The 21,441-nt window shown below is 49.0% G+C and overlaps 6 protein-coding genes across 6 annotated transcripts; 1 reads left to right on the forward strand and 5 right to left on the reverse strand.

The window, feature by feature from the left end:
- Positions 1 to 1,913: 1,913 nt before the first annotated feature.
- Positions 1,914 to 2,741, forward strand: AO090003000919 (uncharacterized protein; the record flags this gene model as incomplete). The annotated part of the gene is made up of 1 exon (XM_023235098.1): positions 1,914 to 2,741. One exon carries the CDS (start codon positions 1,914 to 1,916, stop codon positions 2,739 to 2,741), a length of 828 nt encoding a protein of 275 aa, XP_023090150.1.
- A 575-nt stretch (positions 2,742 to 3,316) lies between these two features.
- Positions 3,317 to 6,303, reverse strand: AO090003000920 (putative plasma membrane phosphate transporter Pho87; the record flags this gene model as incomplete). The annotated part of the gene is made up of 5 exons (XM_001819986.3): positions 3,317 to 3,462; positions 3,519 to 4,296; positions 4,351 to 4,695; positions 4,753 to 5,983; positions 6,221 to 6,303. 5 exons carry the CDS (start codon positions 6,301 to 6,303, stop codon positions 3,317 to 3,319), a joined length of 2,583 nt encoding a protein of 860 aa, XP_001820038.3.
- Positions 6,304 to 7,635: 1,332 nt separating this feature from the next.
- Positions 7,636 to 8,911, reverse strand: AO090003000921 (mitochondrial 37S ribosomal protein uS7m; the record flags this gene model as incomplete). Its single annotated transcript, XM_001819987.3, has 3 exons — positions 7,636 to 8,058; positions 8,148 to 8,486; positions 8,573 to 8,911. The coding sequence occupies 3 exons, from the start codon at positions 8,909 to 8,911 to the stop codon at positions 7,636 to 7,638; spliced, it is 1,101 nt and encodes a 366-aa protein (XP_001820039.1).
- Positions 8,912 to 9,642: 731 nt separating this feature from the next.
- AO090003000922 (calcium/proton exchanger) lies at positions 9,643 to 11,047 on the reverse strand (the record flags this gene model as incomplete). Its single annotated transcript, XM_001819988.3, has 3 exons — positions 9,643 to 9,715; positions 9,766 to 10,604; positions 10,670 to 11,047. The coding sequence occupies 3 exons, from the start codon at positions 11,045 to 11,047 to the stop codon at positions 9,643 to 9,645; spliced, it is 1,290 nt and encodes a 429-aa protein (XP_001820040.3).
- Positions 11,048 to 13,629: 2,582 nt separating this feature from the next.
- AO090003000923 (glucan endo-1,3-beta-D-glucosidase) lies at positions 13,630 to 16,019 on the reverse strand (the record flags this gene model as incomplete). The annotated part of the gene is made up of 4 exons (XM_001819989.3): positions 13,630 to 13,942; positions 14,022 to 14,083; positions 14,134 to 15,861; positions 15,912 to 16,019. 4 exons carry the CDS (start codon positions 16,017 to 16,019, stop codon positions 13,630 to 13,632), a joined length of 2,211 nt encoding a protein of 736 aa, XP_001820041.3.
- A 2,332-nt stretch (positions 16,020 to 18,351) lies between these two features.
- AO090003000924 (UTP14 family protein) lies at positions 18,352 to 21,334 on the reverse strand (the record flags this gene model as incomplete). Its single annotated transcript, XM_001819990.1, has 2 exons — positions 18,352 to 18,534; positions 18,611 to 21,334. 2 exons carry the CDS (start codon positions 21,332 to 21,334, stop codon positions 18,352 to 18,354), a joined length of 2,907 nt encoding a protein of 968 aa, XP_001820042.1.
- Positions 21,335 to 21,441: the final 107 nt, after the last annotated feature.

Here is a 21,441-nt window from a genome sequence, read left to right on the forward strand (position 1 = left end):
CATCGATCGGAGGGACGAGGTGGTCAAGAGCTAATATAAGAGGCGAAATTAACATTTTCCCCAATCATGCACTGCGATTGTGAGGTTAGGTCCTATTCTATGTTGAGTCGGGTAAAATTGACTGATGGTGCTTGGGTCTGTTCTGAAAACCAAACGAAGGAGATACTTACAGCAACGACAGTGTCAAGTCTCCGTGAATGTGGGCTTTGAGTTCTACCTCGATGTCGAGGTTCAGCTCCAGTTTCAGTTTGAGGCCATCCTGCTCCTCATCGTTTTTCCCTTGTCCTGGGGCGTCCGTCATGGCTCCGTTTGTGATTGTGCCTTGTGTTAAGGACTGGGTGCCGCGCTTATATGGCTGCATGGCATTGCCCTGACCCGCATCGTCATCGTCATCGTACTCATCTGAATCGTATTCGTCGGAAAAATAGTCACTTTCATCCTCATACTCGTCGTTTTGACGTTTGCGTTGTTGTTGTTGACGTCGTCGAGCTTGCTGTTGTTTCGGACGTTGGGGTTTCTGATCCTGCTCGTCTTCGGACAGTGAATAGTCATCCGTATCGTAATCGCCGTCCGAGTATTCGTCCGGTTGAATGGCAGGTTGTTCTTCTTTCTTCTTCTCTGCGGTGGCCATGCTGAGAGATATCGATGAGGGCTTGGGAGAGGGTCAAACTGCAGGCGAGGAGAAGGACGCGATAATCGGTGATGCGCTTGAATACCAACACTGGGTCAAAATGAGAAGAAAAGACTATAGTCCGAAATACTACCGGAAACTAAATACGTCTAGAAGTGTATGGGGGGAAGGAAACTATTGAACAACAGAGGAACTTGGGAGGATATTTGCTGGTGTGGATAGACGATGAAGTCGTTCTTCTGTACGACGGGGCCAGCGAAGAACAGCCACCTACGAATTACCCCCCTGGCCATGAGCATGACGTTGCCAGTGTACCTCTAACTGCAAGATCTCCGCTACTGCAGCTAATCAGCGTGGCGCTACTGTTCTTGTGTCTGAATCCTGGAGGGTCAGACGACGGGAGAAACTCTGGGGACGATAACGTAGCCCATGGAGGGTGATTGACAGCAATATGTCGTCGAGAGGCGGGTCCCCCCTGTCACCGTTCCAAGGATGTGCTGTTCCAGAATTATCGCAGCCACCGACGGAATTACAGTGCGTACGACATTTGATGATTCAATTGAGAGAACCGGCTTTTGGTCGGGTGCGAACCGCGGATCAACGCTGCTTTCTTACTTTCCCACGCGAAAAGAAACCGCTGGATCCAGGGAATCAATCGCCAACGGCTATGCATCTCCGTCTTTCTTTGACAGTACAGAATATGGTCTATCACGATCATAACATCAAAGGCCGCTTCTGGCCCACCATTATCCCGTTAGATTGTATGACGATCTGACGTGCGTGGCGTCATCCTCCCACTTAGTGGTCAAGGGCTCAAGTGGACCAGCCAATATGGAGACAAGCGGTAATTCTCCGGCCCCGTTTCATTGGCGTATCTGGCAACACATCTAGCGCTAAAGAAATTAAATACCACCTGCGGTTGCCGGTGATCTCCCACCATTGCCCAACTTCCAAGGCTAAAAGAAAAAAAGACTGAGACACCCTTGCCTGGGTCGACGTCATTCTGAACGGGCTTCAATATACAACGCTTCAATCATGTCTGGTTCCCACCCTCCCCCCTTTTGTCGCACGGATGACGCCGTTGATCTACGCCTCGGCTTTTGGTCCAATCCGATTGATCAGAGATGGTCATAGCTGACGTCGACTGTGGGCGGACGGTTACCAACCATGCAGGACGCTCGCATCATATAAATGATATTGGACGATGTGACCATGTTTAAGCACTATATTACGAGCACTAGACCGCTAGCACAGAATATAATCCCTTGCCTTCCTTCTCAACATGTCAGACAAAGAGGATAACCCTCAAATCCCTCAGCAAGAGAACAACAACCCCCAGGAAGAGAACAACCAGGGGTCCCCTCAGCCCAAGGAGGAGCAGGACGTTGAGCCAAAGCAAGAGTCTAACTCTGACGACGCTGAGCCTAAACAAGAACCCAAGTCGGACGACGAGTCTAAACAAGACCCCCAGCCTGACTCTAAGCCACAAGAAAAAGAATTCAAGCCCGAAGCCGAACCCAAGCAAGAGCCTCAGTCAGAAGCTGAGCCCGAACCTCAACCCCAGCCTCAGAAAGAAGAACCTCGGCGGCGCCCACGGAGACCCCGCCCACAGAAGTACCAACAGGACTCGGACACAGAGAACATCGACCGCGGCGATATGGATAACACCGCTGTTGAGAAGCCTCGTCGTCAGCGCCGCTCACGCCGCCAGCAACAAGACGGCGGTCCCCTCGGCGGCCTCGGCGGTATAGACCAAGCCGGTGACCTCGTACAAAACACAGCCGGCAATGCCGTCAACGGCGTGACCAACACCGCTGGCAAAGCTGTGGGAGGCATCCTAGGCGGCAACAAAGGGGAAGGACAGGACGACAGCGGCGGCAAGGACGAACAGCTGCGGTTGCGGCTGGACCTGAACCTGGATATCGAAGTGCAACTCAAGGCTAAGATCCACGGTGATCTAACCCTTGGCTTACTGTCAGTTCAGCCCTCCCCTCCTCTTACCATCTTCCCTGAAAACATCAAGCTAACCATACATAAACAGCAACTAAAACCGAATGTGAATGCGCCTAATAGAAAAAGCATTTATCCCACGTCGTCGGCTCTCGTTTAAAATCTTTCGATACCATGTTGCCTTTCCACTTCCTTCGTCTGCGTCCTCCTATGTTACCTCTTCCTGGTTGATAATCGCAGATTAGATGGTCCTTTCTCCTTTCCTTTTGTCCCCCTTCGGCTATATATTGATTAGCGCTGGTTATATGATGGCATGAACAATCTTCTCCTTTTCTTCCGTCGGTGTGATGCTTGCATGTATAGTAATTCCAGGCTTGACTATGATCATGGATTAATCGTTGAGTGCATGGGATGGATAATTAATGAATTGCAATTCTATCTTCTTGAACCTCTTCGAATACAAGAAGAACTAGAATGAAACCAGAAAACGAGGAATTACTAACAAAACAATTTATAAACTTTGATTTAGTATATGCATATACTCAAGTATCTATTTGAAACAAGCAGAGCCTTTCTACCGTTCTATCTGTACTCCTTCTAGCACCTTGTGAATGCCCTAATTATACCTTATATTGTCAAACAGGTATCACATAATATCACATATGTAACTATGTATCGTAACTCAATCGGGGAGAGGGGAAGGAGAAAAGAAAAAGAAGGGGGCGAGAGTCCATATCATAGCCCAGCTATGTACATGAGAGCATAGCCGAGCGTGATGATGACGGCCCATGCCATCAAACTGGCAGGGATACCTCTGGTGAAGAAGTGGTGGACCTGGAGGTACCGTTGGCCGGTTTGAGGAACCTCAGTCATGATGGCAGCTAAGATGAGGTTAGTAAAAGTTATTGCCAAACCTTAAACTGAAAGGAGATCATACTCATATTAGGGAAACCACTGGTCGGCAAAGCCATAGCAACGGAGCACATAAGGGCGCTAGCCATCACCAACAGGTTAGGGTGTGGGTCTTCCATGCCAACGCCGATCTGTCGGACGAGAGGCAGAATGATAAGTGCCGCAACAGTATGGGAGATGAATGTCGCCATAATAAGAATCAAGACGGAGAACACAATCAGGACGCCATAGAGGCTGAGATGTTCCACACGGGCGGTAATGCCATTCGCGATAGTGTGTAACAAACCGGAAGACGTAACAGCCTTTCCAAGACAAAGGCCACCGGCGGCCAGGATGATAATGGTCCAGAGAAAGTTGTTGAAATCTTCCTTGTTGAGAATGCCAGTTCCGAAGAAAAGTACCATCGGGATAATGGCTATTACGCCCATATCCCCGAAGACGTGCTCGAGTTGATGGCTACCGCACCACAAGGCGATGGTAGACAGAGTTACAATGCTGATGAACCATTGAACCCCAGAAAATTTATCTTTAACCGGTCGAATGGGGACAAGCGTGGTGCCACGACCGGGATGGAATGTGAACACCAAAAGACCCCATATCAGTAGGATGGAGATAATACAGACGGGGAGTGATACAAAGAACCATGTGCCCCAGCTGATACTCGGGTGCATGTTCTGAAGCGCGATGATATTTTGTGGTGACGCGATCGGTGAGGCTGCACCCCCGACGTTCGCAGCCAGGGCAATTCCCAACACGAGAGCTTTGGCGAAGTTTGAGTCTGGGGGAAGGTTCCGAAGCAGAGGCTAAAAACGCTAAGTTTAGCAACGATGAAGTGGGAAGTTCGGGACTAAAATTACCTGAATGATTGAATAGCAGAGGACGGGCGAAGCCACGTTGCTAATCCACATGCTCAAAAACATACTCACAAACATGTTCGTGAGAAGGACCACACGGGGACTGGATCCAGCTTTACTCAAAACGAACATTGCCATCCGACGAGCAATGTCGTATTTGGACAAGGCTGCAGCGATAGTGAACCCGCCAAGCAAGAGCATTATCACTGGAGTCCACATGGCACTGAATGCAGCACTCGTGGCTTCTTTAGGTCCCAGGCGTTTGTAAGGCTTCTCTTCCGATTTCATGATGCGTAGCAGGACAACAAGAAAAGGGATCAGGAGAGACGTCACAAAGAGAGGAATGACCTGTGGTTGTGTACTCCGTCAGTAAAGTAATATGGGGTAGTAGAGCACATTAGTTACCTCTGTAGCCCATAACAAGCTGACGAAGATAAGCATGGCCAAACAATTTTGCTGCTCAGGCTTATCCATTATCGGAACTGCGAGTAATGTCACGAAAATAGCCAAAACGAGAACCAAAGTTCCAAAACTCAAGCTGCATAGCCACTGTGGAGGATGAAAGACGCCCAGAGGCGTCTTAAATTCCGTGAGAGAAATCTCCTGCTCGTCACCCTGTCGTCGTGCAGCTGCGGGGTCCTCGTCTCCTCCCAAGATCGTTCTGCGTATACCGACGTTTGCAGCTTGTGCTTTCCTTTCAATACCAATCATTTCCCTCCAGACCGTGTTTCTCTCCCAGACTACATGTTCCCTCAGGTGTAGCCGAAGCTCACGCCTTGCGAGCGACAAATCGCCGGTCGTGACGACATCCGCGTAGACCTTTTCGATCTTGCGGATGTCCGCTTCCACCTTTGACATAGTCGACTCAGTGAAGGGATAAGCCAAGGAGACGGTTGAGTTCATGTACTCCCGTCGCAAGCTGCGGTCGAGAATTTTATCGTACTTCTTCAAAGCCTTTGAGAAACCGGTTTTATTCAACTGAATGTACGACTTCAGCCCACAAAGAGAGACGTATGCGTCCACTGCCCGTTTCTTCAGTGAAAGCCCAGAATTGTACAGGTCTAGGACCTTCGGGTCACCGAAATGCTCAACTTGGGCCCTGTTAGATCTCCAGCCCCTCGAATCTCCCATATAGCCAGATTCGCCCATGTAGTCTGTACGACCATCATCAGGATTAGTAGACCCGGCGCCGTGAGATAGACGTCTGCCGCTGTGTACCGACAGATGTTCGTCGTCACTATCGGCGTCGTCATCATCATCATCCACAGCGGACTCGGTAACACTGCTACGGCGCCGATCCGGATTTAGTGGGAAATCGTGATACCCATTTCCAGAACGCCGCCGAGAGCCGGAACTCATCGTCCTTGTCTTGGTCATATGCTCGCTCATTGGATCCACATTGATCCCATCGGCCTCCGAAGCATACTCCTCCGCATCTCTAATCACGTCTTCAACTTCCTTAAGGATCTCTAGCTCTTTGTCCTGATAGAAAGTGCATATTTTCTCTAGCTCTGCATCTAGAGCTTTCCGAAATATCGAATCGGTATTCGGGGTACTGTCTAGCAAAGGAGCCGACTCGACATCAGCTTGAGCTTGCCCACCGGCTTTACGGACTTGTTGTTCCAAAGAGTAGATCCTAGAATATAGATAACACAGTGAGCAATCCATACAGGCAATTTCTTTCAAATCAAAGAAGCGTAACATTTCCCGGGTGTAATGTGACATTTGCTCTCCTGTGCATGCAAAGTGATCCCAGCCGGAAAGTAGCTCTATTCCTGGCCCCGAAGACAGGGTAGAAGAAACGGGAGACAGGCATGGCAATTGAGCCAGAACGAGGGGGGGGGGGGGGGGGTGGGGGGTAATGAAGACCTACAATTTCTTGAGGTTGCTGTACGCAAGATAGTACGAGCTCCATTCGGGAACCGCATTGAATTGGATACTATGGGAGAACTTCATCTTGGACTGGGGTTCCGGAAACAGTGAGCGACGATGAAGTGCCTCTACCCAATACTTGAGGCGAATTGGCTTGTCCCACTGGACGTGCCGAAGAGTTTGGCGGGAATTTGGATTCGAATGCTCGAGCGTTCCCGGTTGAGAGGTACGATCAAGTAATTGGCGCTGACCGATCGGTCGAGAATAAAATCCCTGAGATCCGGTGTGCGACTGGCAGGCCCTGGTGGAGGGTGGGACAGGATACTCCACGAGCTCGATATCCTGACCAGATAAGCGGGGGTGAGTGGTCACGTCGATATCGTCGGGTGAGGCACTGGTCGCAGAAGCGATGCGTGCCACTTTCGGCCCACCAGCATGCGACGACACGGTGGACAGGTAAAGAGGAACCGAGCAAGGGGAGGGGATGGGATTCGCTGTCCAATGTTGTGCGGGTGTTAGGCCGCTTGAAGTGTTTGGTGGCACACTAGTAGATAGTGAATCCCATCACACGTTGTACGTCGGAGAATATGTACAGTAGCAGGAGGATGGCGATATCGGGGGGGCCAGACAGTACATACATCGATACTTAATGTAGTAGTATCATAGTTTATTAGGAAGGACTATGGTTTGCTCCCCTCTTGAGTTTCCACGAGAGATAGATTGCAATCGCGGGAAGAGTCCCGACCAAATGAGGATTCTCGAGATGAAGTCACGTTCCTGCAGCGGACAAGGGGATTACTCAATCAGGGTTAGCCTCCTCGTCATCCGTTTTAGTGAGTCGACGAATAATTGACCTGGAAAAAGTAAAAGCGTTCAAGTTCCGATAACCAAATGGATTTGACCCATAGAATGCAAACATATTACGAGAAAGATTCCCTTTGCTGGGAGGGAAACCATCACGTCGGACTTGACGTGTCACCCAAGTCATGACGCTCTCCAACTTGTCCTTCCCAAGTATTTGTCGCTTTTAATGTCATCACTTGACCACAGTTGGGCTTACTAGGGTCACAGCATCTGCACAGTTCCCTTACATACATAGATTTTGCACACCGGAGCCGAGACCACTCGAAAAATATATACCTCTACAAACTAGCCACCATGGTGAAGTGGCAAACCACAAGAAGCACTTTCACTATGATAAAAAAATAAAATAATAAACATAAAAACTACCTATACAGATGCATCAGGTGCTTGAAAAGGTCCATAATAATAAAATACAGAAAGGAAACAGATCCCGCATCGTTCATCTAATTCCCAAAACGAAGGAGAGTAATCTCATTAGATGCAATGCCGGGATAACTTGCAATTGTAATGCCCAGCCCGTCACTGCGTCTGTATGTATGCATGTAAGTCAGTCTACCGACGACCACCGACCATGCCGAGATTCGACCGGCCTGCGATACCGAGCTTGTGCTGCTGCTCTCTCTTGTCCCACACACCACTGCGGCCTTCTGCAACCGCAACCAACTCGTTCGCTACTCGCTGGGCAAACTTGCTGTCACGTCGTTTATCAGAGCCATCGATAATCCATTTAATCGCTGTCCTGCGACGTTGTCTCAGCGCGAGCGGAACCGGAATCTGCACCGACGCACCACCACCGGCGATACCTTTCTGCTGGCGAATCTTGATCAGAGGAGCAACGGAGTCGACAATCAAGGTGAGATATAGGACAGGGTTCAGTGGAAGCTGTGGGGCGGGGGGTCCAGGAAGCAGAGGCCGCTTGGGGTTGGGCTGAGGCGGAGGAGCAGTCCGGAGGTGGTCCAGAATGAACGCCATATCCTGCACAACAATGGAGCTTAGTATCTACACCATATATCTTATACGTAAATGTAGAGCAGTGATCTAATACCACCAAGGGTTTCACGTACCTTCTGCGCCCTACTCAGCTTGCCATCCGTCATTAAGAGTTTGGTAAATTGTTCGAGCAGCGAGTCATATCTCGTGCGGAAGTTCTCTGTCTTGGGAAGGGTCTCGACTGGGTCAAACTTGATCCCATCATGAAATTCCTCAGCCTGCTGGTTGACCTGAGAGATCATGCTGGCCATCACTGCGGCCGTTTGCTCATCGAAGCTCTTTCCTTGGCCATGTAATTCTGCCTGGCTCCGGCGAGTGGATGTCGAGAACGAGCGAGTACCAGTCGATGATTTGATCTGGTCTTGCATGACCTTGGGCATATGTTTCTGGGCTTCTTTGTCCCGTTGGAGGATCTACATGGAAAAAAAGTTAATAGGATTGTCCAATTTCCCGTCAATCGGAATAATAGAGGCATAGAGAAATCACACCAGGCGCTTACCTCTGAGATAGGCGTTCCTTGCTCCAACTCCGGACTCGCGGGAGTGCCATCGCATTTCTTGTCCATGATCTTGCTTATCTCCGCGGCCTCCTCGCTAACGTGAGGTAACGGGTCCTCTGTGGGAGCCTTGGGCCGCTCCGAGTTGTCTCCCCCCGACGCTGAGGAGTTGTATCTCTTCTGCATTGGCGTCGAGGACGACAAGCCAGTCTTCAAGCCATGGCGGGTGGATCGGTTGCTGTTGATAGTAGTAGCGATACTGGGTCGAGAAACGTTGATTGAGGTTTGGCGAAAGACCGGGACAGCGGTCCTCGCGTTGAAAAGGTTGAGACGGGGCGGCATGCCGAAACGCACTCTTCTAATGCTGAGCTGGAGTTAAAAAAAGGGTGGGCTACAGCTGAACCGACGATGGTCTCGTTCGCCCTCTGCTTTGGGAATTCCGGCGAACGATTTTCCTCTGCACGAGCGCTTAGTCATCATCCGCCAAGAATCGACAGGCTCATGAAAGATGATGAAGTCATACCGCTCCAGTACTAGTATAGAATAGACAAGGAAAGAGCATCAAACAGAACTCCAGTCTCTTGTTGGCAGGGTTTTTAGATTCGTTCTTTTATCCTATTCTCTCAATGCCAAAGCCTAAGATCTTAATATTACACGAACCTAACTGTAGCATCAAAATTTGCTGTGTCCAACGATACATGACCTGACTCGATATGACCAAGAGAGTTCAAGGTGAGACAAAAAGAAAGCCACCGAGCACGACCAAATCAAATGTGCCATTTTCTCGCGAGATACGCAACAATATAGACCAAAGTGACTGACCCGCAGTACAGGTCCTTCGGATCCCGTATGAAAAGATTAAAGGGTAGCCCGGGAACCATCCAAGGATGAATTACAACAAAAATGAGAATCAAAAAGGAGGGACAGGAGCATCACATAGATAATTTAGTGGGTGGACAATGCAATCCGCCTTTGTCCTCGTCGTATCTTCACGTTTCTCGAAAGGGTAGAGATGAACACGCGGAAGGGGAACGGTAGATGCACCTTATCACAATCCACACTAATGCGCGTATCTAAATGTGAAATAGGGCGTCGTCGGTGGCCTGATCCGGGTATACATAGAATGCCAGAGCCAGAATCACGTACCTAAGAAATGCGTTAGTGAGAATCAAGTAGAAGGAACAATGACCACATACATTCCCAGACACAAGCCGCCTTCAAGATAGTTTGATTTTCCATCCTGGATAAGGAATGTTACAACCAAGCCAGAGATAAAAAAGGCAACGGTCTCGAAGATGTGGAAGTGGAGAGTCATATCCACATCCAGGATCCAGCCCAGAATAACGAGGAAGGGCGTGACAAAAAGAGCGATCTGCAGACTGCTGCCGATGGCAACCCCAATGGCAAGATCCATCTTTCCTTTCCAAGCGACCACAACCGCTGTCACATGTTCCGCAGCATTTCCTACAATGGGAATGAGGATCAAACCAATGAAGGTTCGGCTCATACCAGTCTTCTCCACGATAGGGTCAATGCTTCCAACAAGATAATCGGCACATACGGCGACGAGAATTGTCACCACAACCAAGACAACGCAGGCAGCCCATGGGGAAAGGATATGCTCTTCCTCCTCTTCCGCCACATCATCGCCTGAATTTTCCGGGTCGGGGGTGGCTTCCTCAAAGAACGACGCGTGTGACTTAAGTTGGAAATAAAGGTACATCACATATAGAATCAGCAAAATGATAGCAGTGCCATGTGACAGAATGAGAATATTCTCGGTTCTGGTCTTTTCATCACCAGTTGAAGACAGAGATGCGTAAAGTGTCGCGGGGATGATCAAAGAAGCAGATGCAACGGTCATCAGTGACGACATGGTCGACGCCACCGTTGTGTTGAAGGACTGTTCAGAGTAACGAATACCCCCAACAAAGAAGCAGCATCCTAACACCAGGAGGATATTAGACAGTATACTACCGAGCATACTAGCCTGAACGACACGGATCTGCCCATCCTTCAGGGCAATGATACTAACCTACCATCCCCCAAATTGTTAGCCCAAAACCAGAGAAAGGCTCAAGAATAGTGGATGGGACTTACGATTAACTCCACAGCGTTGCCAAAGGTAGCATTCATTAATCCGCCTAGGGCCTGACCCATCGCAGCTGCTAGCTCCTCGGTCGCGAAGCTCAACAGAGATGCCAGCGGCACGATTGCTAGGAAGTTCAATGTGAAAACAGCAGTACTATCCCAGCCAAGAGCGCCAGCAATAATGCCAAATGGCACGAACACGAGGAGGAGATTGACATAATCTCGTACAAGGGTAGCCCATGTCAAGTGGACGACTCTTACCGGCCAGTAAGCCCACGGCCTGCGTTTATGGCGTGGAACAAGGCCGGAGTTGGCCCGAATAGTGTCACCGATCAGGGCATCTCTTTCGTTGGGCTCCCTAGAGCCATTCTGCGAGCCGCCAGTCATGCTTCTTCTCGAACCCCAAGTGTGACTGCGGAAACTTGTACGGAAATTTTTCGGCGCTGTACAAGAATTTCGTGAGCTTGAATTAGCCTGATCTCATCTTCATGTCTCATGGGCCTAATCCTTCAAGTTCAGGGAGTAATGACAACGAAAGATGAAGTAACATTGACGCAGAGATAACGTACAAACTTAAGACTGTAGAAGAACAAAGAGACGAATTCAAGGAGAAAGAGGGCTGGGATGAAATCAAAGGGATCCACTCATTGAAGAAGTGACGGGGAAAGGGAAACAAGAGGTGGGAGAGGAAATTATACGAAAACGCGGACGACTCGAATTTGAGACAGGAGGGCAAACACACTGTTGAAAGGAATGATTGTATCTCCAGAGAATACAATCGTAAAGTGAAGAGGTAGGAGGAGTGAGATTGACGAAAGTACTTAAAAATGAAGGAATCACAAGTGGGTAGTGTGAGAGAATAAAGTAGTATAGTTAAACAGAAAAAGGTGAAGAGGGAATGAGTTTCCACCTACACATTTGAGTGGTGGTGTGGTGACAATTCGGCACCGCAACCCGCAATTACTCGAGAGAATGAGAGTCGCAAGATATCGACCAGTTTCTTGGACCTTGGCACGGGATTCAGTGAAGAACCGTTCGAAATTTGGCGCACTTAATGGAGCAGCAACGTATCCGGGTGGAGGTGACGTTATGCTGTGGCTTGTCGGCTGACGATTTCGCTGTAGAACCGTGTCAAGACTCAAGAGCAATTTATCCCTTAATTTTCTTCCAGGAATTAGACTTTGTTCTTCTCCAAGCTCGACCAGAGAGAGTGAGAGGCCAAGAAAACTAGAGAGCTAGGAAGGGTTGTACTGGGGACAGCAGCCACAACCATGGACCAGTGGACAAGGAGATAATAAAGGGCCGTGCGGAGTTTTAAATTCCAGAAAAGAGTTTTGCCCTCTCTCAATGGCGGTACCAGCGGTGGCTGGAAGTTGATCGGACCAAGCTAAGACGATGGGGTAATTTGGTGCCAGGACCGAATTGGCTCCAGCTTCTTGTCCCAAGACGTGCACAGCCTCAATCGGCGATGGTTAGAAACGGTCAGGGGATGGTTTGTGGGAAGCGAAGGGTTAGCAGGCGATTGGTAGTGGTTGCTACGCGAGGTCAAGGAACGGGAGGTTCGGATACCTGGGAGCGTTAAGGGCAGCAATCCCAGACCTTTTTAATCTAGGGGATTGGGGGGATCTATCCAGTGGTCGTCAAAAAATGATGACGTTGACACGCTGGGACTGGACTATTAGTACGTACTCCTTACTATTCAACCTTAATGGAGTCCACGCTTGATGCCCAAAAGGATTGGAAATCGCCGATTGGGGATTCCTTTAATTATTGGTTGAGAGAGATGATTGTATGGTATGAGCTTGAAAGGAAACTTTTCGTCAAGATGAACAAGTCGCATAACTCCGTGCCATTCCATGACTACTACTAATGAACTAGTAGTGGGGCCACATGCAGGAAAAGCTTCATTCCTTCTTTGGGTTTAGTGGCCGGAGCTCCCAATTGATTACCCGAGCGTCAATCAGTTACTCAATACAGAGTAATACTACAGTGATACGAGTATTGGGTATAAGATGAATCAATGATAGCCAGTTCTGTACGGAGTAAGTAATTTTGGATGCATCAACAACTGGAACCCCACCTCATGCGACACACAATGACTGCGCTGAAACTTGTGCTGTTCTCAGTGTCCACTCGTGGATCTCATGGATCCCCGATCCTAGAGATACCCGCCAAGACTAAACACTGCCACAATTCTGTCTCCACTTTCGTCCCGTATTTTAGACTCCGAAAATCGAAGGAGTAGTAGTACGGAGTCGTAGATATATGTAAGTACGGTACTTGAGCAATCGTACAAGTACCTATTCGAAAGACACAGCCCTGGCTGGTGTACATTGTAAACCTTCTAGTCCACGTCATCGCCACAGGATATGAAAGTTCGGTGTGGCGCACTCTCCCACCTGAACGGGATATTCGTGGCTGGCTACCAATACATCCATACATGCATCTTTAGTAGGACTTACTAGTACTATCATCACACTGCAGAGGTACTAGCCTCCATTTGTGAAGAAATACTACTAGCGTCGGGAGTTGGACCATACCCGGCTGACAACTTTCCCACCTCGCATCTGAAAACTTGGGTGATCAATGGATCATGGACAAAAAGATCACATGCGGCAGTCAGTGGATCAAGGCTTGCTCAGCCGCACCTGAAGCAAGACTTCTCGACAATCGAGTAAACTTGCGTACGATGCGGGTAAAGGAACCTTGAGCTACGACCAAAGAGATGTCTCACAAGCTTGGGAAAAGGCACGCGGATTGATATCTATAGCTACTGCTGTGCTGCGAGCACGTTCAATATACACACATGTAATCACTCAATTAGGTTCGACATGAACATGAAGACACCGACCTCGAACATTGCTGAACATACTATACCGCCCCGTCCTAAAAATTGTGAGGACTGAGGTTATATCAACTAACTCATTCCCCGAGAATGATGGTTTGAATACTCTATGCGCCGCCGAGTCCTATATATTGTTAGTGGTGCTAATGAACCCTGAAGAATGGGTGGTTAACTCACCTGCAGCAAGCGCGAGGTACCAAATCCGTGTCGCTCCCCCATCGATCACGCTATAGTCGAAGTTCGGTTGCGCGAAGAAATTCCAGGCTGACACTGGATCGATAAGGGCAAGATTTGCATATAAGACACCTTTCCATCCAGCTTGCACCTGCTCGGCCGGTGCTGCAGCATTAGTTGCAAAAAGGGCATCCCACTCTTCCTTGACGAACTTTTGGCTGCGTGTGTACGGCGAGACCGGTAAGAGCGGCAGCATGTGAATCCTATCCAGCACATTAGCCTCTTGTTTCTGGGCGATTGAAACAAACCACACGCAAGGATAGATGGACAAGAAATTCATACCCGTGAATATACTCTAGGTTGGCTCCAAAGTAGGTAGTGTGGTCCACCTTGTTTTCGAATAACTAAGTCGGTGTTAGTATGCCCCTTGTGATACTATAGGCCTATCACTTACTATGCCCGTCACCTTATTCGGAACAAAGACCGGGGGGTGATTCTTGTTGTCAGCCTCCAAGAGGAAATAATTATGGAGGCTCCGTCTCAAAATGCCCAGCATCAAGTTCCCTCTTGCTTCCATACTGGCATCTCCAATGGTCTTACCCCACATCTTTAGAGCATAAGCAAACATCGCATCTTCCGATGTCGACTCTTCGTCTTTCCCGTCAAAGGATTCAAAAAGCCCTTTCGCCCATGAATGACCATGGAACCAGTCGAACCCACGAGAAAAGGGGAAAAGTGGATCATTGGTAGCGGCATTTCCTGCATCACGGACAAGCATATTGACCCAATCTTTGTTGCCTTGAATCCAAGATGGATCAAGGGACCCGATGATTGCAGCGGCATGGATGAAGTAGCCGTAGTGAAAATGGTGGTCATTGTAATATGTGTTTCCGAAATCAGCCCCAGAATCACCACCGTCATAACTAGCCGAAGACACTACTCCCTTCCATACATTGTCGTACACCAGGGGAAATTGCTGCTTGTTATCAATAAATCGAGCGAAGGCCGTCTTTAGGTCCTTCAGAGCAGGGGCTGCAAGGTCGGGCTTGCCACCCAATTTGTCCACGGCGTATACGAGCGTAGCGAATTTGCTGAGAGCTTTGCCGCTGTAATACATGCTATTCAAGTTGGATTGATTGCCGACGTCCTGTTGCAGCTCTGTTGGTGCCACATCTATGATGACTTTTTGGGCCGCCGGAGAAATCGTGTCGACGCTGCCTGCGGACACAGACCACGGGGCAAATCCCATACCAACAGGCAGATCCTGTTCCACCATTGACCAAGTCTCCCCGATGACTGCTGTTGCATTGCCCTTTGTGGTTGTGCGCATCGTGATATTTGTCAGGCGGTCGTGGGTAGTTTTATCAAATGATTCCACGTGGTGCGGCAGAGCATACATCATCAATGGGGTACCGTCTTTATCTTTGCCCTCCTTCCCCCACGTGAGGCTGTATGTTCCCGTCTGACCAGATACAGCACCTTTCACCCAACCTTGTGTGGCATAGACACCAGACGAATTGTCGAATAGTTTCTCTCCCAATGTACCTGCTGGGTTTTTGGCCACCTGCACTGTTCCTGACCAGCCAGGAGGCCCACGCAGGTTGGTAGTGGACTCCAGATGGAGATTTGGATCTTTCCCATCATTTGAAGTTAGGTAAAGAAGCCAATTGGTCCCATCTGCAAGATCCACGGTATATTTGAAAATACCAGGTCTTGGAGAACCAGCAGAGACTACTTTGCTGAAGAAAACACTGCTCTGAATAACGGGCTGAAGGTTCGAATATATCCCGGTGACAAAACCCATGCCCTGTACTACGGGAAAGGTGATCCTCTCAGATGATCCACTCTGAGGTTGCAAGACAGCGTTCGCCGAGAATGGCAGCGGATTCTCTGTCATAAGCACAGTAGAGCCCCCCAATTCAGTTGCCGATAATATAATGGACTGGATACCAATAGGGTTCACGTAATATTGAACTGGGCTGCCTGGTATCTTGTCATTTTTCGGCCCCAAAGCAAGCTTGTCTGCCTCAATATGCGAGATAGCCATGCCGTAGCTTTTCGCATTCCCGTTCCCCTTTGCCCACGCAATCCCATATGGATGTGTGAAGGTTGTATTGGTTTGAGTCCCTAGGAACAATCCGGCGTAGAACTTGTTTGTTTCAATCGGGTCCGTGTTGTTCATCTGATAAAGTTAAGCTGGGTGCCAAACCTCATATACTAGGAAAGTCTTACTATGGAGGCCCTGGGGACTGGGTGGTCATTCCGTGACTTCACTGTTCCGGGAATTGGGCCGGTAGATACTGGCAGAAACACATCTTGACCGTTTGCCATTGTCGCCATGATTGTGCTGGTTGCTGGAATTGACTCAACGGATGTAGAAGTATCTTGAGGCTTAGCTGAGTGACTCGTGAGGCTACTTGTGCTACTCGAACTTGTAGACACTGGAACTGAGATAGAGGTTGGAGCGGTGGTAGGCGATGAAGTGGCCTCCGCAGGCCCGTTTATTGTTTCCTGTGAAGGCAATGTGACAGATGGCACAGGTGTCTCTGCTGGAGCGGTACTGGGTGCGTCTGAAGTAGCCGGTAATAAGCCGGGAAGTAGTCCTTCTAGCAACGAGACAGGGCCATACAAGTCGTTAATAGGACCGCCGAATCTATATGGGACCTCCTTCGGGTCCGGAGTGGGCTTCTGCAATTGATGGCCCTCCCGCTCAAGGCTGGTTGGGTAGTACTGTTTTATGTCAGTAGGTACATCGCTAACGGGTTGGTATGCGCTTACACCTTGCGTCTCGGGCAACAGTAATCTGGCGTTTGCAGCAGACGGGGGATACTGAGTCTTGAAGGAAGTGGTCGCTTCCTGCGTAGGTGTTGGGGCTGAATATACCGTTTCTGCAACAAGTAGCCCGGTTAGTATGAACGCAGACTGCCACCTAGATCTTGACTGCATCTTGAATGTGCCACAACCGACGTAGCCCGACGAACATATACCAAAATGACTAGATATGCAAGCACAGGCAGACAACCAAGGTAGACAAAAGAAACAGGAATCAGAGCTGTTTGGTAATGCAGAAAGAATAAACCCGAAGTCCTTTTTCCACGTCCCGTAATGGGGTATCTTTGCTACAGATTCAGGAGCCCTCAAAAGTACGCAAGTATTCACAAAAGTCCAACTGACATAAATCTCCCAAAACAGCAAGCAGTTCCAGGCATTTAGCGGCAACCCCAGTGGTAACTATCAAAGTTGATCATGAAACCCGCAGGGGCTCACAAAAGTCACCCGAAGTATACGGCAGCCCAGGCTTCTGGTGCTCAGGGAATGTAGAAAAGAAAAAACGACAAAGGCAAGACAGACGAAGATAGTCCCGGAGCGAGAAGGTCATTCATGAAGAGATTAAGAACACTCACAATCTAGATGTGGCTTCCACAAGGAATATAGCTAAATTCCAGTCGCACCTCGCAAGAATGTAGACAAGTCCGAGCAGACAACTCCGTTACCGTGTGAAGGGATACCAGATGACACAGCTGTCTGCAGTGCGTTGCCTGCAATGTGTAACGAGAATGCCGATCTACATGGATGTTAGTATAGGAAGTGAAAACAAATAACGCTGGTGGGCGCCCAAATAGGAAGAGCAATGTAGGAGTCAACAATGGAATGCGCCGATCTAACTACTACCCGCGTTATGCTGTAGCGAGATTCGTGTTCTGCCACGCATCTTTCCCCACCAGCGGGTATGTATCCAGTGTGGATGACTTACCTAGATGATAAATTAGATCGCCTGATTGGGTTCAAGTCAATAGTAGTTATTTGATGGTGGGATGCATAGAATTGAATGATCTTGCATGTTGCCCAAGGAAGCGGGAGCAGATGTGGAGCAAACTAGGCGACTAAAATACTCTAGGCTCTTGGTTGTGACTGCAAACACACGTGAGTCCTTGAATAGCATGAGAAAGGTCTGCAGTGTCCAGTACTAAATCAGACTTTTTCCCCATGAAGAACGATTACTATGAAGGATGTCGTGAGATGCATTCCAATAGTATTGTTCGGGAAAGCAATGAATGAATGAGTGAATGATACGGAGTACACGGGGACAATTCCGAAATCTTGCAGTTGATCGACTTGACCGTCCATGTGGCCGACCACGAAGGTCGGTCTCCACCAATTCCCTTGCAGGGTGAAAATTAAAGTGTTGGGGTTATGTTACATGGAAATCGAGGCGTTACGCGACGAAGTACAGATGACGCTCGTGGCGCCTGACGGACGACAGACGCCTCAGGCAGGCAAGAGCTCACCCGACCCGATCATTTGTCCCACTATGATTGATATAGGGCTCACTACCTCCCTAGATAGCTACTTCACTACGAAGTGTATTGTATAAGAAGTTTCACAGGGAGCTCCGCAGTGATTGTCCTGGCGGTCTATACACCGGATATATACAGGGGGAGCATAGACTCAAACTTTTATCGCCAAATGTAAACCAAATTGGGAATCATAACTCTTTTCCTTCTTGCTGGTCATCTAATCGAATGATAGTGCATCGTGACGTAGGCCCTGCAGTCTAATTATTAACACACCAGAAGGCAGAAATGACAAGTAGAATAGAGGGCCACCGGTGTCAGCGACCGCCAATTGCATTCTTGACGCCAACAGCCGTCCTGTAGCCAACGTATTGCGATTAGATCATAGGCTTCTCCATGGGCTTGATGATGCCCTGTTTGATCATCACACGAGGCTTGGTTGCGTTCTGCAAAGTTTCCTTCGTCGACCACTCGGGGCCAATAGGCAAACGGAGAGATCTCTCGTACTGTTGTCTGGACTCGAAGGGGTGAGGGAGCTGGGTGGCCAAATATTTATTGTTCTAGATGGGGGAGTGAAATATTAGCATCTGATGATCAATGGTTAATGGAACATTGCCTCAACAAGAGTCGTCTTACCTTCTTAACCCGTTTCTCGTTGATGATGACGCGGGAGAGTTTGGCGTCTTTTCTGTTCTCAGGCTTAACACCCTCAACAGTGGTAAGGAACCGTTTCTGTCGCTTCTGCTGCTTTTTACTGATGCCATCACCCGCCCAATTGCCCCAACCTGGCAAGGTATTATCAATCACTTGGTCATCTTCCTCCTTGATAGTGTCATGTTTCTCTTGTTCAAAGTCTTGCACAACCTCATCCCCAGCAAATGCTCTCTTAACGAGGTCATGATTCTTGAGAAGCACTGGCACGTTGCCGTCATCATCACTATCATCGCCCTCGTCCATATGTTGCTTTTTGGGAGGTATGACCGGCTTCTCTTTCTGATTGTGGGGTATGGACTTGGACTTTGTGTTATCAGGCTTCCCTCCATCCACAGCAATGTCAAGCCCTTGCTGTGAATCATCCGCTGTTGTTCGACGGTTGTTCCTACTCGTCTGAATTAACCAGGGATTCTCATCTTCAGCAGCATCTTCTTTCTGGCTGGAGGACGCAGATGTGCCACGTGTACGAGACTTCTTATCAGACCCTGCCGGTTTTCTCTTGTCAGGCCGATTGACTATAATGTCAACATCTTGGTCCACCTCGGAAGCTCGAGCATCTTCATCATCTGATCCTGGGGCCTCTTCGAACTCATTACGAGCGTGTGATTTTGATTTGCTCTCTGGGGCTGACTTCGAATCCTTAGAATGACCAAATTTACGTCGGCCAACCTCGGATTCGGCTTCTGAGTGGGATTCTTCTCCATGGAGTTCACGATTGAGGCGTCGGATTTCAGCGTCGTTCTGCGCTTTGCGCGCAGCCTCCGCGTTCTGCATGAACTTCATCGAAAGCAGCTTGGCGTGAGGGCCCTTCAGTTCTGATTCGACATCACTGCCATGTTCGAGCTTATCTAGCTTCTCGCGAAGTTTGCGCTTCTCCGCATCAGAGCTATCTTCTTCGTTCCAAGGATCATCATCCTCAGATTCCGAACTGGACGAACCCAGATAGTCTTCGTCCCCATGCGATATACGCTTTCCCTCGATACGCCGCCGTAACTCCTCCTCCTTTAAGGCCAAGTCAGCTGTGCCGAGTCGGGCTTCCTCATCCCATGCAGTTCGACCCGTCTGCTTAAGGCTCTTTGCCCATTTGCTCTCCTTATGTTTTGAGCCCATTCTCGCCTCTGCCCTGCGCCGTTCATTTTGTTCTCGCTCTTGTTCATCAATGTCCACACCGGCTTCGAGAAGGGCCTGCCGTTCTTGCTGCTCCAACTTCTCTCGCTCTTTACGATGCACTCGACGGTATGACTTGCTCTTGATCTTCTTGATCCGTTTAGCTCGCACTTCTTCTCGGAAAAGTAAATCACGTCGTTTCCGCAACTCTGCTCTGCGTGCCCGAATCTCCTCAATAGGCAGTTTTCGCGCTTGTAGTTCCTCGAATTCCTGTACTTGGTCTTCGGCTGATTTGCCGTTTGCTTCTGCCAAGCCACTCTCGATTAGGATATTTTGGATAGTGCTTTCGAGATCCGTTCGGGGCTCTGCAGCACCTAAGCGGTGCGTCTGATTGCCTTCAGGATCGGGAAGGGGAAACATAAGGTGTTCCGCCCTGCGATTTGCCTTAACAGTCTCTAGCCAGCGATCCAAGGTTTCCTTGCTCTTCTCATACGCAGCAGCTCGGTCCAGCCGGTCTTGTTGACGCTTTGCAAGAGGAGCATCTAGTTTTCCAGGTACGCCGGACGATTTGTGCGTAGAAATAGCTGAATCTACATGTTTCAGGGAGCTCTTCAAGCGCGAGTCTGTAATAGAGGGTAAAAGGTCGGCCACAGTCAATTTCCGTGTAGATGACAATCCGAATTCCGTTGGATTGCCATGTTCCTGTCCACCGTTTGTTTTGCGCGTTGACTTCTTAGCAGAATCTGTTTCCATAGAGTTGACAAAATCTTGTAGTTTCGAAAGACCGTGCTCATTACCAGTATCCTCGTTGTCAGAGAGCTCCAGCTCGCTCTCATCACCGAAACTGCTATCATCGTCGTCCTCGTCACTTTCGGAGCCGCCTTCCTCTGAGTGATCATCATCATCGAATTCCTCGGCTGCTTTCTTCGCCTTCGAGGACTTTCGCTTTTCTGCTTCTTCCTCTTCTGCTGTATTCATATCCCAAGCTGTAGTCAAATCCACTGCATCTTCACCAAGATCATCTTCATCTTCGTCCATTTCGCCATCTTCGGAATCTTCCACATCTTCGGACAAGTTAATCTGGCGACCACTTTTCTTTGGTTCGGAGCCCTTTCGGATCGGTTTGGCCGAAGAGCTTCCCCGGAAACTGAAGCCTTCGAATCTTTCCTCATCACTAGAGCCCATGGCCTCATCACTGTCCACTTCGCTATCATCGTCACTATCGACTTCCCCAAGTCTCCACTTATGGCCTTCTCCATCACTACCACCGTTTTCACTTAGGTCGGAGGACTCGGCACCTGTCCGACGACGCTTGTTATCGGGCTCGTCTGAATCGTCCATGTCGCGACCGGAATGCCGCTTCCGCTTGGATAGGTCATCATCATCGCCTAAACGGTTCCGTCGAATCTTTGGTTTGATGGGAAATTGGGCCTCTGCGATAGCAAGAGCATTCAAAGCTTTGCTAGATTTCTTCTTTTGAGGTTGTTTTTTAGGTGCTTGATCTCGAGGACCGCGCAACTGGGTTTGCTTGCGGGGCATTGTTGCGGGACCTTTATATAAACGCTAAGAGGCAAGATCGTATAAAGAATATATTCACGATCTTAATCATAGCCCTGAAACCTTCGTATGCACTGCTCAACAAGTAA

The sequence above is a fragment of the Aspergillus oryzae genome, chromosome 2 (genome assembly GCF_000184455.2).
Source record: "Aspergillus oryzae RIB40 DNA, chromosome 2".
NCBI classification, from domain to species: domain Eukaryota; kingdom Fungi; phylum Ascomycota; class Eurotiomycetes; order Eurotiales; family Aspergillaceae; genus Aspergillus; species Aspergillus oryzae.